The sequence below is a fragment of the Lycium ferocissimum genome, chromosome 3 (genome assembly GCF_029784015.1).
Source record: "Lycium ferocissimum isolate CSIRO_LF1 chromosome 3, AGI_CSIRO_Lferr_CH_V1, whole genome shotgun sequence".
Lineage (NCBI taxonomy): Eukaryota > Viridiplantae > Streptophyta > Magnoliopsida > Solanales > Solanaceae > Lycium > Lycium ferocissimum.
The window spans coordinates 876,675-893,715 of NC_081344.1; the positions used below are offsets into that span (position 1 = coordinate 876,675).

Here is a 17,041-nt window from a genome sequence, read left to right on the forward strand (position 1 = left end):
ACCCCATTCACTGCACCACGTGATATTTATTCATTCCATTGGAAGTATTATGAAGTAGCAGTAGCAGTGTGAGATTGATACAGTTTTCATTCACTCACACTGCTCATTTCTCGTGACACTGTCAGGTTGAGTTGAGTACTCAAATAAGTAGTCATTAGTAGCATAGATTCTTTCTCTCTTTTCAGAAACTCCCAAACATACTTTCCCTCTTTTCTTTCTATAGGAGTAATAACTAGGAACATAGGAAAAACACCTGGTCCATGTAAGCAGTTTCCTAAAATCAAAATAAGTTTGTACCTATTTTCCCCTTTTTCATCATCTTTCTTTATTTGTCCTTATAAAACTGCATTTTTTTCTCCTTTGCACTTCTATACAACCTTAAACTCCTTAAACTTAAGTTTGTTTCTGTAACTTATTCTTATTTTGGTACTAAGATTTATCCCCATCCACCAAATTTATTGTGTCTGTTTGCTTCTTCTTTTGACATGTGGTTCATTCTTGAGTTTTAATTAGGACTTCTTTGTTACTACATTTTGTGTTAAAGATTGCGCCTTCCTTCAAGCTGTGATTTTTTTTTTTTTGAGTGTTTCAAGTTTGCATCTTTTTCTTTATAAACCCTTTTGTTTCTCCTCTAATTGTCTCTAAAACACTTCTTGTTTTTTGGGTTTTTTTTAACTTTGAAGTTTTATGATTGGGTTCTAGCATTTTCTTGTATATTAAAGCTTGCATCTTTGTTATTCTGTTCCATTTTCAAGATTCTTGAAAGGGGTCACTTCCTTCAAGCTGTCAAATTTCTTGAGTGTTTGAAGTTTGCATCTTTTTCTAAACCTTTTTTTCCTTTGTGGTTTTATGATTGGGTCCTAACATTTTCTTCCTTAATGGTTTCTTGATTGTTCCATTTGGGGTTTTTTCTTTTTTGGGAAAAAAGGGAAAGAAGAGGGAGAAATTAAAGATTTTCTTGAAAAAACAATCTAAAAATGGTAACTTTAAGGATATTCACTGTTTTGCTTGTTGGGTTGTTGTTAAGTTCTCAACTTGGGACTTTACAGGCTCTTCATGAACAAGCCATTTTGGAAGCAATTGGCAAAGAGTTAGCAATACCTGGTTGGGATCTGAATAGTTCTGATTTCTGTTCTTGGCATAGCATTAGTTGCAGCACAAACAGTTCAATGGTGGAAAGGCTAAATCTATCTGGTTTTCGATTACAAGGTAATGTGACACTAATATCTGAGCTCAAATCATTGAAGTTTTTGGACCTTTCAAATAACAACTTCCAAGGTTCAATCCCACCAGCATTTGGAAATTTGTCTGAGCTTCAGTTTCTTGATTTGTCTTTTAACATGTTTAGAAACTCTATTCCTGGTGAATTAGGTAGGCTGAAAAACCTTAGAGCATTGAACCTTTCAAACAACATGCTCACTGGTTCAATACCTGATGAGCTTGAAGGGTTGAAGTATTTGCAATATTTTCAAATATTTACCAACAAATTGAATGGTTTTATTCCAATGTGGGTTGGGAATTTGACCAATCTTAAGGTGTTTGCAGCCTATGAGAATGAGTTTAGTGGCGATATTCCGGTTAATTTAGGCTTAAACTCAGAGCTTTTGTTGTTGAATCTTCATTCAAACCAGCTTGAAGGAACAATTCCTGAGAGTATTTTTGCTATGGAGAAGCTTGAATTTCTGATTCTGACTAATAATGAATTGACTGGCATTATTCCTGATTCAATTGGGAATTGCAAAGGCCTTTCAAACATTAGAATTGGGAATAACAAGCTGATAGGTGGCATCCCCAGAACAGTTGGAAATATCAGTAGTCTTACTTATTTTGAAGCAGATAACAACACTCTTTCTGGGGAAATTGTATCAGGATTTGCAAAATGCCCTAATCTCACTCTTCTTAATTTAGCTTCGAATGGATTTTCCGGAACTATCCCTCCTGAGTTCGGCGAGCTCAATAATCTGCAGGAGTTAATGGTTCCCGGGAATAATCTCTATGGAGAGATTCCAACTTCAGTTCTAAGGTGCAAGAATCTCAACAAGCTTGATTTAAGTAACAACAAGTTCAATGGAACCATACCGGGAGATATATGCAACACAACCAAATTACAATTCTTGTTGTTGGGACAAAACTCCTTGAAAGGTGAAATACCTCGTGAGATTGGGAACTGCGTAAAATTGCTTGAGTTGCAAATGGGGAGTAATTATCTGACTGGAAGTATTCCTCCTGAGATTAGTCATATGAAGAACTTACAAATTTCATTGAATTTGAGTCATAATCATCTCCATGGCCAGTTGCCTAAGGATCTTGGAAAACTTGACAAGTTGGTTTCTTTAGACGTATCTAATAATCAGCTCTCGGGGAATATTCCATCAGAATTAAAGGGCATGCTGAGTTTAATAGAGGTTAACTTTTCAAACAATCGATTCACGGGACCAATACCTGATTTTGCACCGTTCGAGAAGAGCCTCAATTCAAGCTTTCTTGGAAACAAAGGTCTCTGTGGTGAGCCTTTGAGTAGGGATTGTGGATTTCGTTATGAGCACAATGGTTACCATCACCGAGAATCCTACCGGCTCATTTTGGCTGTTGTTGGTTCTGGTTTGGCGGTTTTTGTATCCGTGATGGTGGTTGTTTTACTATTCATGATGAGAGAGAAACAAGAGAAAACCACCAAGGAAGCTGGTTATACCACTGATGAAATTTGTAGCAAACCAGTGATCATAGCAGGGAATGTTTTCGATGAAAATCTCAAACAAGCAATAGATTTTGATGCAGTTGTAAATGCAGTCAGGAAAGATACGAATAAGATTACCACTGGTACTTTCAGCAATGTGTATAGAGCCGACATGCCTTCTGGGATGATTTTGTCAGTTAAGAGTCTAAAGTCGATGGACAAAACTATAATTCATCACCAGAGCAAGATGATCAGAGAACTTGAAAAGCTAAGTAAACTCTTTCATGATAATCTGACTAGGCCTATCGGTTTTGCAATCTATGAGGATGTCGTTCTACTCTTACATCAATACTATCCCAATGGGACATTGGCTCAGTTTGTTCATGAGTCTAGCAAGAAACCTGAATATGAACCTGACTGGCCTACAAGACTTTCCATTGCCATTGGAGTTGCAGAAGGGTTAGCATTTCTTCATCACGTGGCCATAATCCATCTCGATGTTTCTTCAGGGAATGTGTTTCTTGATTCTAAATTCACGCCTTTGGTTGCTGAAGTTGAAATATCCCGACTTCTAGATCCATCTAGAGGGACTGCAAGTATTAGTGCTGTTGCTGGCTCATTTGGATATATTCCCCCAGGTATTCTATGGCTTGAAAGACTTTGGCTAATCATTTTATTTTCTTTGTAGAAATTATTTATTCATCTGGTGTCTGACTAATTCCGTTTCTTTAACAGAATATGCATATACAATGCAAGTAACAGCCCCCGGAAATGTTTATAGCTATGGGGTTGTTTTACTCGAGATACTTACCACCCGACTACCCGTTGATGAAGCTTTTGGTGAAGGAGTTGATTTGGTCAGGTGGGTTCACGGTGCATCTGCGAGAGGAGAAACACCAGAGCAGATACTCGATGCGAGACTTAGCACCATTTCTTTTGCTTGGAGGAAAGAAATGCTTGCAGCTCTAAAGGTCGCATTGATGTGCACCGATATCACTCCAGCAAAACGACCAAGAATGAGGAAGGTGGTAGAAATGCTTCAAGAGGTTACACAAAGTTGAATCAAACTCGTATCATCCAAAGGTCTGCTTAATCACTGTGAAAATGCAAAATTGTATGAAGTTCACTGTTCTTAGCCTAGACTAGAGGGCAAAATAGTTAAATTATGTATATTGGCTGGGGTTGCTGTTCTTCTCTGATGATCAGCTCCGAGGTTGTAATTTCGATTTTGACATTAGAGAGAATCAGGAGGTTAGATGGGAAGGGTAAAAGCCAGAAGCAGTTCTTGATATGGTTGTGATATGTACTATTTTGTACTAGGCCTTTAATCATATAGAGTTCTTTTTCTTCAATATGTGTAAATGGAGGTTTGGCATATCAATGTTTCTTACTGGAGTGGTATGTTTGCAAATAGCTTGAGATCTTTTCGTTTTCCTGGTTCTTTAAGGACAAGATAGACATACATGCTACAATAGTTCTTCTTTTGGCCTCTTTTGATGTCATACTATAGCATATACTCCTATCTCCAGTTGAATGAGATTTCTTATGATGAAGCTGATGCTTCACCAGCTGATGAGTTGTCGAGAAAAGATCATTTCTGCTTTAATTTACTCTATAAACCTATGATTACTATTTTGTTTCATTGGCTTAAATGGAAGGACATGGACATTGAAGATTCACATAGTCGACCCCACTTGCTTGGGATTGAGGCGTTACCCAGTATAAGAAGTGACCCTATACAAGTGTGTTATGCTTCCTCACTGAAGCTTATTCCTTGAGTAGGCGTATCAAAGAATATCACGAAAATCATATAATGTTGAGATTTTACATGCCACAGTTCAATATACCCCAAAAAAAAAAGCATTGGATCTTTGAATTAAACAAGAAAAAACATGAACAAATACAACTTTTTTTTTTTTTTTTTTTTTTGAGAAAGGTAACAATAACATAAACAAATTATTATTAGTTCCAAATGCGTAGCTCAGACTTGATGACATAGTTAAAACTAAATTACTCTCACAATATTTTCTTAACCTTGGAGGAAGCAGGCCATAGTAAAAACAATAAAAGAAAGAATTCAACAAAGGAAACAGAAAATTTTAAAATGTGGCACATGGTACAGCAATTAGATGTCTGGGAAAACAATAAGATACAGTCAGGTCAGTAACAATCCGACATCATTTCATACATGTAGCATCGTGCTTGTGAAATACAGAAGGAATAGAGGGCGTCATCCATCCAACAGTGTACCAGGCGAGCAAATCATATACTCTTGCTTAAGACTTGAGGCTCCATTGATAATATGTAAGCTACGCGATCCCTTTGCATGTTCCGTGGTCAGTGCCATCCATACTGGAATCACCATTAACAGATGAGAGAAATGCAGAATTGACGAGCTATGTCCACCTTTCCACCCAGAAAAACTTTGTCCCGCCTGGGAAGCTATTCCAGATTAAACAATTTTTTGTCTGACCGAGTCTCCAAACCATTCTCCTTTCTTTTTTTCTTTCATTACCCCTCTTCTTTCCACCTATCATCTCTTTTGAATCCCAAGCTTCTTTTAGTTGCAAACCTCAAAGAGTAGAGTTGACCTGTTGTAGTTTCATTTCCTCATCATCTGTACAGTCCAAATCCTTTACATTTACAATAGCCTGATCAATTGGCCTGTTGTTTAACCTTCTACGTTTCAGTATACTCTCCGACTCCTTCATCAAGTTGATGTACTTTCTTCTAACTTTTGCTAATGGATGTCCCTCTATAGCTCCTTTATCACAGTAAGCTTCTTTTAGGATTGCGGTGCAAGTCTTGTTCATCAATGACAAATTGAAGATATGAGGATGCCTCTCGAATGCCTTGTGAACTTTTTGCGGTAACCCCAAGTATTTCCTAAGACACAATAGCTTCTTCCTTTCTGCAGCATGCTCGACAAACAAACTAAGCAACTCATGAAGCACACCCACCACTCGTTTTTCCGCTATATCACTATTTGGATCCAAACCTGAATAATCCTCATAGGGTGAAACATAGGGAAACCTCTGAAACTCATCCAACCAGTCCGTAATCTTTCTTTTAAGCCTCAATCCCTTTGATGGAAACAATGGAAATTCTATTGCCTCACCTTCCACACCATTATAAACTCCCCTCCTCATCGCATTCCTCTGCAACACTGATAAAAACCTTTCACTTCCATCAACATTAACAGCCAGCCCTTTTAACCCATCTTCCATTTCCACAAGTCTGAAACTTTTATCAAGATTGTATTCGGGATTCCTTAAGAATTCCTCGGGTAACCCCAAATACCACTGCATACCCTGAATTATCTTTAAAGGAAGCATCTTTTCCCTGCCACTCATTAGTATAAACTTCTTCAGCCTCAAAAGAATATCATCCTTAGATTTTACATACACCTCTCTCTCTTCTCCATCAAGCTCAATAGCCCTCTGGGTCAGCTTAAACCAAGGCAAATTGTATTTAGGGCCGGTAAATTCCTCGAAAACAGATGGGTACAACCTTAAGAACCGAGCAACCTTAATGGGTATTCCTAACTCTAAGCCTTTCTTTGAAATAACAGAAATGGGGACGGAATAATCGTCGGGCGAAGAAGAGATTATGCAGTTTTTGAGAGCAATTAAAGGCTTGAGTTGAACTGATCTATGAATGGCATCAATGGAGTCAAAAAAAGAGTCTTTCTTCCATTTCATGTACACATCTACATAGGTCTGCGTCTGTGTGTATGAGTAGGGGAGTGAGTGGTTGGAAAAGAGGACTTCGTGCAAGAGACAAACAGAGTTCTTGCTTCTCCTGGCGATCATTGCCATCACCTTCTTTATGTGTTGGACCGGGCTCTGAGCCCAAAACTAAGAAGAATATGCAGTTTAAAGAAGCTGGAGAGCAGCAATTGTCTTTGCTGTTTGTGGCAAACTAACACTCTCAACGGATAGCTGGTTAATGCACTTTACATGTCACCTGGACTTTTGGACGCCACTATATTATACTGGCTGCCTCGCCTTTTCGCACCTATCCTTCTTGTTGATGAGCTTGAACCTATGGCAATGGCTGAAAAACACGTATGTATATTCACCGGTAGGCAACGAACCTGAAAATTACCACAACATGAGTGTTTGGAGGAACAGATACTAACGATATAGGAGTTATTGGTATCTTAACATGTTTGAAGTGCCAATATATTGGCACTTCAAACATGTTAAGATACCAATAGATCAGAAATAGTGTTTGTTCATTGATTTACAAAGAAACTTCAACTATAATCTCACACTTTCAATTTCAAATGCCAACTACTGAGAAACAGAAACCCAGCGTATAAAAATCCAAGAACGAATCCAACACCATCAATTGAAGCTCAAAACCAATTAAAAGACACAAAATTTATGAAACAAGATTTAAGGTTACATAGCATAAGTTGTAGTCCATATTCAAAGAATTATTAGTATAATATAACACAATTCATCAATGTTCAAATGCCAACTACTAAGAAACAGAACCCCAGTTAAAAAAAATACATAAAAAATCCAAAACCATCAATAGAAGCTCAAAAACCAATTAAAAGACACAAACTTTATGAAACAAGATTTACAGTTGCATAGCATAAGCTGTAGTCCATATCCTAAGAATTTTCCAGTACAACATCACACAATTCCTCAATGTTTAAGCGCTTATTTTACTAAGTAACAGAAAAATCCAAAAACCATCAATGGTAGCTCAAAAAACAATTTAAAGGCACAAACTTTATGAAACAAAATTTACCATTGCATAGCCTAAGGTGTAGTCCATATTCTTAAAAAAAAAAAAAAAATTGTGCAATATCAAACAATTCCTTAATGTTTAAGTGCTTATTCTACTAAGTAGCAGAAACCCACTTCACAAAAAACATCAATAGGAGCTCAAAGACACTAACTTTGTAAAAACAAGAATTAGCAACTTTGTTTATACTTAATTTAGTGCTAGAAAGTGGTAGTTTCAGTATCTGCTGTTGGGTTCTTTTTTTTATGAAAATCTTAAATAAAGAAACACACACAAAAATTAAAAGAAGAAGAAACTCAAGAACTACCGGTCAACGGAATTTTGCGGTAGGGGATAGAAAGCATAGTGGCAAAAACTGAGGAAGGGTAGAAGCCTACGAGAGCAAATGAACCCTGGGCTGGACTTTTTGTTTCATGGGCTGAACTTGACAATTTGCACGATTTGTCCTTGTTCGGGGGTGGTCTTTAATTTTTGGCCCTCAAATTGGTGGGCTTTAATTTTTGCTCTTCGCTAAACCCTCTTGGTTCCGGGTTTGAACTCCCGCTCAGTTAAAAATTAAAAAAAAAAAAATTGCAAGGTAGATTTTGGATTCGCAAGATAGAGTTTTGATACCTTAAAGCAAAGTGTTGCCTTCAGGCATAAGACAAAACTCTACCTTAAGATAGAGGTTTGCATTAAGGCAAAAAAAAAAAAAAAAATTACTCAGTTGGAATTTTGCACAACTTTTCCTTAAGGCCTAATTTTGCTACCAAACTATGCCTTGCGATTTTTTTTTGACTGAGTCGGTGTTCTAACCCCAAACCTCATGGTATTAGGCGAAGGACAAAAATTAAAGACCATCAATTTGAGGGGTAAAATTAAAGACCAAAGGTCTTTGAAGGCAATCCGCACAAAAAAAATGATGGAAAATTTACAGGCCATAACTACCTCTAAGACTTATTTATTAGTAATAGCTACTTTTTTTTTAATTATTTTTGGTAGCTTAATTATTTATCAAATTATCATCTATAACTTGTTTTTGTAACTGCAGTGTATTTCCCTAAAAATAAGGTACCTCTCTCCCACTTACTCACAATCTCTTTTTTTTTTTTCAAATATTTTTCTCTCACATATTCAATTCACAACCATATTTTACTCCCATTATTCTTCACCATAATTAGCACGATTTCTTCTTCTTTCTTATCAGTTACCCAATCTCTATAGGTAACTAATTTTTATTATGTTATTTGTTGTATTTATCTTCAATTGTTCATAAATTTCATCGTCTTTACCTTCACTTTTCATTTAATTTTTTTTATATATTTTCAGCCATTGTTAGAGTATCTTCAACAAGCTCTAACTCTCCATTTTAATGGCGGATATTGATACTCTAAGCAAAAATACACCAGTGGCAACAAGAAAAGCAGTGGAGGATCTCCAGCCAATAGCTGAAGCTCAGCCATAACAATTCGTTTGCTAAATCTCCATGGATAGGCCGAAATAAGAGGAAAATCCTTCTTATGTTTGCTAATCATGTGGTGTTGTTTATCTTATGAGTTATGAGGAATAGTATTGATTATAGCCATATGATATTGTAGCATCATCTAGGAGCAAGAGAATAGGTCGTGTTGTACAAACACCATTGATGAGAGTTGTGGAGCTTCATACCCACCAAGTGTTTGATAAAATGTTTCAGTATATTTCTCTGTATCAACAAACAGTATATCTAATTTTTCAGTATATTTCAGTGTATTATTTCGCTATATTTAAATATATTTATCTTTTTTTTTGGTGTAGAGCCTATTTTTACTCTACTTTGTTTTCACGATTTTTGTATTTCGCTGTATTTCAATGTATTTCTGCATTTTGTATTTCTAATTTATTAAATAGTTTCTAATATATTTGATCGTATTCCATTGTATATACGCATACTACAGCTTTATATTGTGATAAAAAAGTGGTTTTTGAATTCAAAAAGTTTTGATTGTGATAAAAGTTGAGAGAGATTCGAGAGCTGTTATGGAATGCGTGAACTATGATTGATTTAATTTAACTTACCATTTAAAAAGAAAAAGATTATACATAAAGGGGAAATTTGCGGAGATAGCCTATTGCATAGAGCCATTTAATGGGAAGCCACTTTTTAACAACTTTGCATTCGTGGTCAGTTAAGGGGTTTTCAACATTAAAGTCGTCATTGTTACAGGCTTGAAAATCGAATTTCGAATATGAAAATAAAGTTGAAATCAAGTGGTTGTTACTGAAAAAGTTTGAAATCATTGGAAGGGATGAAGATTGATAGTTCAAACTTCAGAAAGCTACTTTCAATTTCAAATATATATACACACACCTTAAATTCAGACATACATATTTAAAAATTGGCCTTGGCAACCTAAACTTCAGGCAAATATGTGGGAATTAAGTTTGTCTTGTCAAGGCCAACCTTCATGCAAAAATGTCGAAAGCTAGGCCTTGGCAAGCAAAATTTCAGCAAAAAATGTCGGAAGAATCCTACCAAACTTCAAACACAAATATTTGTAACTTCGATTGCGTATACCTGAAATTGGTTTTGATCTGGCTAACCTTATAAATTTCTATACACTAGGGCTATAGCTTAAATAATGGCCCCAAAAACGGTTATACAGTGCAGGGCAATTCGCAGAATTGCCCTTCTTTTGGGGTGGTCTTTAAATTTTGCCCCTCATATTTGAAATCTTTAAATTTTACCCTTCGCTAAATCCCATGAGTTTCGTGTTCGAACCCCACACATGCCAAAATTTTAAAAAAAAAATTGCAAGGCAGTAGTTTAAATTTCGCTATGCCCCCATCGCAGATACACTTGTGAAGAATTAGCAAAGTTATGCGGACCCGCATACTTATGCCTTATGGGCGTACTTAAGATAAGTATGCCGGTCCGATAACTTTGATAATTCCTTCACAAGTTTATGCCGATCCCAAGCATAAAAGTTTGTCCATTAAAAAGTATGCCCCCACTCCCGCATAAACTTGTTTAGAATTACCAAACTTACGCCGACGGGGGCATACTTACGCCTTTTTATGGGCAAACTTTGTCTTGAAGCATATATATGCATTTTTTTTGTAACCACTTCAACTGTGTTAGAACAGAGTTACAAACATCCAGACAAACCTATGTAAATATTGAATCAGTGATGTACTTAATTTCTTTTTCAATTCCCACGTAATATCTTCCTGATACCTTCAAATATGTACACTCTTTAGAATCTAAACAAAGCAGATCACTTCAAGTCCATATTTCAGAGCCAATTAATCCTTAAAGCATCTTTATAAACTACAGAACTTTTTTTTTGTCCAAAACCACGCATGAGTAAACTACCTTGCCTTATAAGGCAAAGTTTAAATTTTGATATGCCTCCGGCGACTTTTAGTTATGTTTAACTAAAAGTCACGGAGGGGGCGACTTTTGCCTTGAAGGGCAAACATTTAGTTATGCCGATCCGGCATAACTTTAACTTTTTCTTAAAGATTGTATCTGATCCGCATACACTCCCCCTTCCTTGCGAAATTATTTTTTTATTTTATGCCTGAGCGGGGGTTCGAACCCAGAACTTCATGTATTCGCTCATCTTTCCAAGCAAAGGGTAAAATTTAAAGACCACAAATATGAAGGGCAAAATTTAAAGACCACAAATTTGAGGGGCAAAATTTAAAGACCACCCCAAACGAAGGGCAATCCGTGCAAAAAAATGTACAGTGCACTTGCTGCTGCCTGCATGTATTTTGGGTCCAGGCCCAAGTCCCACTTCCCAATTTCAAGTCCATATGGTCTGTTCGTTCAATGGCGAAAATAGTGCAGAAAATAGCTTAACGACCTTCAACTTTCCAGTTTAATTTCCACCAATGTAACTACTTTTCAAAAGGTATCAATAGCTTTAATTTTCGACAAAGAAGAAGATCAATAACTGCTGGGACTTTTCCTCTATTCTGCTCTTCATTCGTCACTTAATCTCAGTAAGTTGTTGTACTATATATATATATATAAACATGCATGGAAACGGGAGAACATGATGATTTGCTCTATGTCTGTGCGTGTCACATTTGGAGAAATACACTACCAGGAAAAGAGATTTTTCCCACTGACATTCAGTGGGAAATTTGTACTATAAAACATGTCCCACTCCATTCCCACCGAACAATCTTACTGTAAAAATGGATGGTGGGAAACAGGTTTCATTGAAAAGCTGGGAAACTTTTTAATTTTCTGTGTGAAAACTCTACTATTTAGGTTTTTCCCACCGACATTCAATGGGAAATAGCCACTAAAAAATTTTCAGTGCGAAAATAGTGATTTTTTAGTAGTGATATGAATATGGACATGGAAGTTATTTGCTTCTTTATGCCAGGGTGAATTCAAGATTCAAACTTGATTGCTCGACTTTTAAGATTCTTAGCACTACACGCGTTGTACTTTTGAAGTTATGTGTTCAAATTTAATAGTTATTGAAATTTTATTGGTTTTTCACATAATATATCTACACTCCTTGAGCCTGTTTGGATTAGCTTATTTTAGGTGTTTTTAAGTCAAAATAACTTTTTACCACTTTTGTAGTGTTTGACTAAAATAAAAAAAATATTTTTAAGCTAGATTTCCTAACTTATAGCTTCAAAAGCTAGAAGCTCATCCAGACGGGCTCCTTGTATAAACTACTGGGTTTGGTTGAACTCGTTTCACCACGTTAGTCATAGCCTGTTTGTACCTGATCTTCTAGATCTTATTAGTACTGTGTTTAATTTGCTAATGTTGCTTAAAATCGAAAGAAAATTCATTCTTTGGTCATAAATAAACAGAGCAAAGTAGATACATAAAGGATGTATACTATTATCTCAATTATACCTAGCCAATGGCGGAGCCAGGATTTTGATAAGAGGATTCAAAAAAGATCCAAAAATACTAAGAGGATTCAAAACTTTACACATGTATAAAAAAAAAACTATTTATAATTTATTTACGCAAAGATAACTTTCCGAAGTAGGGGATCAGTGTATGTGGCTCCTCCACTGTACCTAGGAATTGAGAGCAATTGATTGATTGATTGAAAAGAAACCTTATGTTACCTTGTTGAATTCGCCATTTTTTAATGACTTTATATTTCCTTGAGTTCGCCATTTTTTTTAATTACATTTTTGGAAAAGAAATTTCCATTTGGAGCCATTTACAGAAATTTAATATAGAAATATTGATCTGGACGGAGATTTCCATCATTTACTAAATATACAAGATTACGTTAGAAGACGTGTATCGCTGGTTTTTGGGAATGCAGAGAAACACACTAATTAGTAGAACTAAACTTGAACAATGATTTTTGTTAAGGCACTTTTGTCTGTTTATATGTTTTTTTCCCTCTTTCCAAATACTGAACTAGTTTTCATTGCGAAAATAGTGATATTACCATTTATGCCTTTACATTAAGTCTAATGTGTTTGCCGTCTTTAGCTTCTTGTGTTAGTACTGTAATCAACTAGATGTCATCTATGTTGCTCGGACTCTTCAAACATACTATCAGGTCAATGTCGGATCCTCTAGAAAGCTATGCATTTTTGGAGGATCCTACACGGTGCAGCAGTAATTTTGTAGGGTCCCGCGAACCAGTCCTGAAGGATTATATTGGACTCTTATTGTGCTTTTGTTATGTTGCAGTTGTTGGAATTTGACAATATGGCATTGAAGTACATTGTTGGTTCTGTTGGGGCATCATTTGCATTTGCATACGTTTGTGACACTGCTTTGTCTGACCATAAGTTGTTTGGAGGCAAGTTTCCATTCCTTTGTTTAGCCCTTCAATTTTAGGCTAATTTAGGGGATGGAGTGTACGAGATAGCGAATATACGTTTTTTGCATCTCAATTAAGCTTTTGAAGGAAAAAAAAAATTGTTTAATGATCAGTAGTTCGTCTATTCAATCGTTTTACTTCTTCTTGTTGCTGGATATATATCTCGTTCATGCACATTTTCTCTTTATTTCCCGAGCCTCTAGTGAGTTACTGGCAATTTTCGAAAAGGTTAAATCCTTGATGATATTATCATCTAAGATTGAGTTACGAGAACTTCAAATTCATATACCAATAGAAAATGTGAAGAACTTCTAGTGCTAGAAAAACTAATTTCTTATAATAATTACTCAAGACGGTCTTAAATGGAGCGACATGTCATGCATGAACAGTAAAATTGGTATAGTGAATGTTGTTCTTTTCTGTTTATATTCACTTGTGGTATTTAAAACTGGTACTACTCCAAAAACAGTTGCTACAGATGAATGATGGAAAGAGACAGACAAAAAATTCCAGGCATGGCCTCGCACTGCCGGTCGTCCAGTGGTCATGAACCCAATCAGACGCCAAAATTATATTGTCAAGTCTTGATTGAAAATTTACATCTACGCCATCTTTGTTCTGATAGATTTGTTTGGAATAGAACCTTTTTTTTTTTTTTTTTTTTTTTTTTTTTCAGTTTGAGCCAGGATATGATCTGCTGCTGGGTTCACAAGATTTTCAAGCCATCAGTTTCCTTCTAAGATAAAGAATTTCATAGTTAGATTCTAATAAATGTTTCTTCAGTTTCTGCTCTAAATATATGATTGATGAATTGTGAAGATTATATGATCTACTGGGCTCATACTAGTTGCTTATGTTTTGGCTTTTCTTTAATGATTTAAAGTTCTTGGCTCTCTGCTAAACTCTGCTTCAGTATATGGTATGGTGTAAACACCGGGTGCAGGTAAATATTTATCAAATACTTATCGACAAAATGTTTTTATTTTTGGCAGGCTTCCTCAAATATAAATATTCTTTTCTTCTAGTTAATTACCTTAAGGTCCAATTCAACACACACATAAATAAAACCAGTATAAAGACAAGAAGTTTAGTGGTTGTCCTAGTCTTCTAGACAACACATCTTTTTAACCTATGTGTAACTAACCCAAAAAAAAAAAAAAAAAAAAAAAAGAATTAGACATTGCTCAAGAGAGATTATGAAATCCAAGCTGAAACTATTGATTGTTAAATTTTCATCTACCCAAGAGATAAACGCATAAAACAAGATTAAATTAATTTTTCTTGCTATTAAGCAGAATAAATTGTGAACCTTTTAATCCTGCAGTATAATTACTAAACAGACCAGCATCCACGGCAAAGAACTAGCTAGTTTAAATCACAATATTTGGCACGGCAAAGTGAGAAACACTAATGCATATTCAAGAATATATATATACCAGTATCTCCAAAGAAATATATACACCATTCTCCACATCTTACAATTCTCTTATTGTGAAGTATATCTCTTTAATCCTTTCATTAGGTATGAAGTTCCTAGTTCTTCTTTTGGCTATTCTTGGATTATGGACGTCTCAAATTACAGCGCGTACGCTTCCTGAAGAATCCATGATGCAAAAATATGAGCAATGGATGATTCAGTATGGACGTGTATACAGAACCAACGCTGAAAAAGAGAGTCGTTTCAAGATATTCAAGGAGAACGCAGAGCGTATCGAAGCTTTCAATAATGCAGGAAATCAGCCTTACAAGTTGGGAATCAATGCATTTGCAGACTTAAGCAATGAGGAATTTAGAGCTAAACGAAATGGTTTGAAGATTCCATTCTGTGAACCAAAAATTACTTCATTCAAATATGAAAATTTGACAGCAGTTCCAACAACTATGGATTGGAGAACAAAGGGTGCAGTCACACCTATTAAGGATCAAGGACAATGTGGTAAGTGATCTAGCCTTACTATATATAATGATTGCCTTAAAACTCTCGATTTAAGTTATATACACTGCCAGTGCAAATATTTTCACGTTATTAATGTATCTGACACGTGTTAGTCAGTTACATACCATTTTTATTTTTATAAAGTTACCAATTAATGTGTGCTTGTCATAGAAACTTACCGGTAATTACCTTATGGGTGACATTTAGTGCATATAACTTCAACTCTTCTTGAGCGGTTTTTTCTTGTTCTTTTCTAATACTTCTATTACAAACAGGTAGTTGTTGGGCATTTTCTGCAATAGCTGCAACAGAGGGGATTACTAAACTATCAACAGGAAACTTAATCTCTCTATCAGAACAAGAACTGATGGACTGTGACAGAACGAGTGAAGATCAAGGATGTGAAGGTGGTTACATGGAAGACGCGTTCGAATTCATAGTGAAAAACAAAGGCATAACAACTGAAAAAACATATCCATACAAAGCTGCTGATGGAAGTTGCAACACTAAAAAAGAATCTTCTCATGTAGCCGATATCAAAGGCTACGAAAAAGTACCTAAAAATAGTGAAAAAGCGCTTCTCAACGCTGTGGCAAATCAGCCTGTTTCAGTGTCCATAGATGCTAGTGACTTCTCGTTCCAATTCTACACGAGTGGAGTTTTTACGGGCACGTGTGGAACTGAGTTAGATCACGGTGTTACAGCGATTGGATATGGAAAAGCTGAAGATGGGACTAAATATTGGTTGATCAAGAATTCTTGGGGTACTAGTTGGGGTGAAAATGGATACATAAGGATGGAACGGGACATTGATGCTAAAGAAGGACTATGTGGGATTGCCATGGATGCTTCTTATCCAACTGCTTAAGCAAACAGAATTATGTATAGCCAAATCAAAGGCTTAATGTTTATTATTTCTAAAGACTTGCTAAGTGGTGTGTTATATTTCACTTGATTATGTAAATGTGCTAAAGAAACATGTCCATAACTTATGTTAAAACTACAATATGAAGTACATAGTTCTGTTTGTGACAGTGTAAATGAGCTACATTATTTGTCCTGTTTTTCATTTAAATTCCTAAATTATAGTTATCCAAAATCGATTTAATATCAGGTATGGCCCCTGAATTTTTCCCACTGTAATAGTAAGATCACAAAATTATTTTTGTCACGTTAAAGTAACTGAATTATGTGTGAATTGCTCGAAAAATACAAATGACCAAAAAGTCAAACTTCCCTCGTTAGGTTATGAAAACTCATCACCGCGTTAGTGCTCTAGCACCTTGTGAATTCCTTCTTTTTTTTTTCCCACCTGATATTCGGTACACGCATTGGGAACCCACTAAATTTGGATTCGTGCCAGGAAGTCCCATATTGGGGGGCAAAGCACTTTGTGAATTCCACGCCAAAAGATAAAACAAACTCACCCTGTAAAAATGGATTTGGAGATTTATAGAACTGAACTTTCAAATGTTTCTTAATTGTCTATTGTTTAGAATATGGGTAGCTAAAATCAAACACTTAAACCTTATATAAAAAAAATCATGCACAAATATTAACTTACGTAATATTTTCATACTTGGGGCTTAAGTATTAAGTTTTGAAATGTAAGGGGTATATATGTAACTAAGTAGATTGTATAAATTGAAGTGAAATATTTAAAATTAAAAAAAATTAATTGAAAATTCATACTGACCAATTTAAATATTTTTTAGTTACACTTTTGAGTTGTATAAAAATTATACAATAAACACTAAAAGAATTACATATTGACCAATTTAAATATTTTTTTAGTTACACTTTTGAGTTGGGGCATAAACATTTTCTAGAATGCGCACCTTTTAAAATTCTTATATAGAAAATTTGATAAAATATGTC

General features: G+C 35.5%; 3 protein-coding genes across 5 annotated transcripts; 2 read left to right on the forward strand and 1 right to left on the reverse strand.

Annotated features, from left to right (window-relative positions):
* Window positions 1-38: 38 nt before the first annotated feature.
* Window positions 39-4,096, forward strand: LOC132049131 (leucine-rich repeat receptor-like tyrosine-protein kinase PXC3). Of its 3 annotated transcripts, none has more exons than XM_059439811.1 (3): window positions 39-125; window positions 1,050-3,315; window positions 3,413-4,096. In XM_059439811.1, the coding sequence occupies exons 2-3, from the start codon at window positions 1,170-1,172 to the stop codon at window positions 3,736-3,738; spliced, it is 2,472 nt and encodes an 823-aa protein (XP_059295794.1). In that variant the 5' UTR covers window positions 39-125; window positions 1,050-1,169; the 3' UTR covers window positions 3,739-4,096. The 3 variants fall into 3 exon arrangements, with proteins under 3 accessions (XP_059295794.1, XP_059295793.1, XP_059295792.1); XM_059439810.1 differs by having other exon boundaries at window positions 44-262; XM_059439809.1 differs by lacking the exon at window positions 39-125 and having other exon boundaries at window positions 457-3,315.
* Window positions 4,097-4,620: 524 nt separating this feature from the next.
* Window positions 4,621-7,829, reverse strand: LOC132049132 (protein WHAT'S THIS FACTOR 9, mitochondrial). Its single transcript, XM_059439813.1, has 2 exons — window positions 7,746-7,829; window positions 4,621-6,773 (listed from the first exon to the last, which is right to left on the reverse strand). The coding sequence occupies exon 2, from the start codon at window positions 6,493-6,495 to the stop codon at window positions 5,251-5,253; it is 1,245 nt and encodes a 414-aa protein (XP_059295796.1). The 5' UTR covers window positions 6,496-6,773; window positions 7,746-7,829; the 3' UTR covers window positions 4,621-5,250.
* Window positions 7,830-11,309: 3,480 nt separating this feature from the next.
* LOC132050805 (senescence-specific cysteine protease SAG39-like) lies at window positions 11,310-16,126 on the forward strand. The gene is made up of 3 exons (XM_059442162.1): window positions 11,310-11,407; window positions 13,095-15,163; window positions 15,439-16,126. Exons 2-3 carry the CDS (start codon window positions 14,638-14,640, stop codon window positions 16,029-16,031), a joined length of 1,119 nt encoding a protein of 372 aa, XP_059298145.1. The 5' UTR covers window positions 11,310-11,407; window positions 13,095-14,637; the 3' UTR covers window positions 16,032-16,126.
* The last annotated feature ends 915 nt before the right edge of the window (window positions 16,127-17,041 follow it).

What these genes read in the sequence shown, in the direction of transcription:
- LOC132050805 (XM_059442162.1), top strand. Translation starts at nt 14,638, where the DNA reads ATGCATATTCAAGAATATATATATACCAGTATCTCCAAAGAAATATAT. An exon ending in TAAGGATCAAGGACAATGTG is followed by an intron (nt 15,164 to 15,438) that starts GTAAGTGATCTA and finishes TATTACAAACAG; the next exon opens with GTAGTTGTTGGGCATTTTCT.
- LOC132049131 (XM_059439809.1), top strand. Translation starts at nt 978, where the DNA reads ATGGTAACTTTAAGGATATTCACTGTTTTGCTTGTTGGGTTGTTGTTA. An exon ending in ATTTGGATATATTCCCCCAG is followed by an intron (nt 3,316 to 3,412) that starts GTATTCTATGGC and finishes TTTCTTTAACAG; the next exon opens with AATATGCATATACAATGCAA.
- LOC132049132 (XM_059439813.1), bottom strand. Translation starts at nt 6,495, where the DNA reads ATGGCAATGATCGCCAGGAGAAGCAAGAACTCTGTTTGTCTCTTGCAC.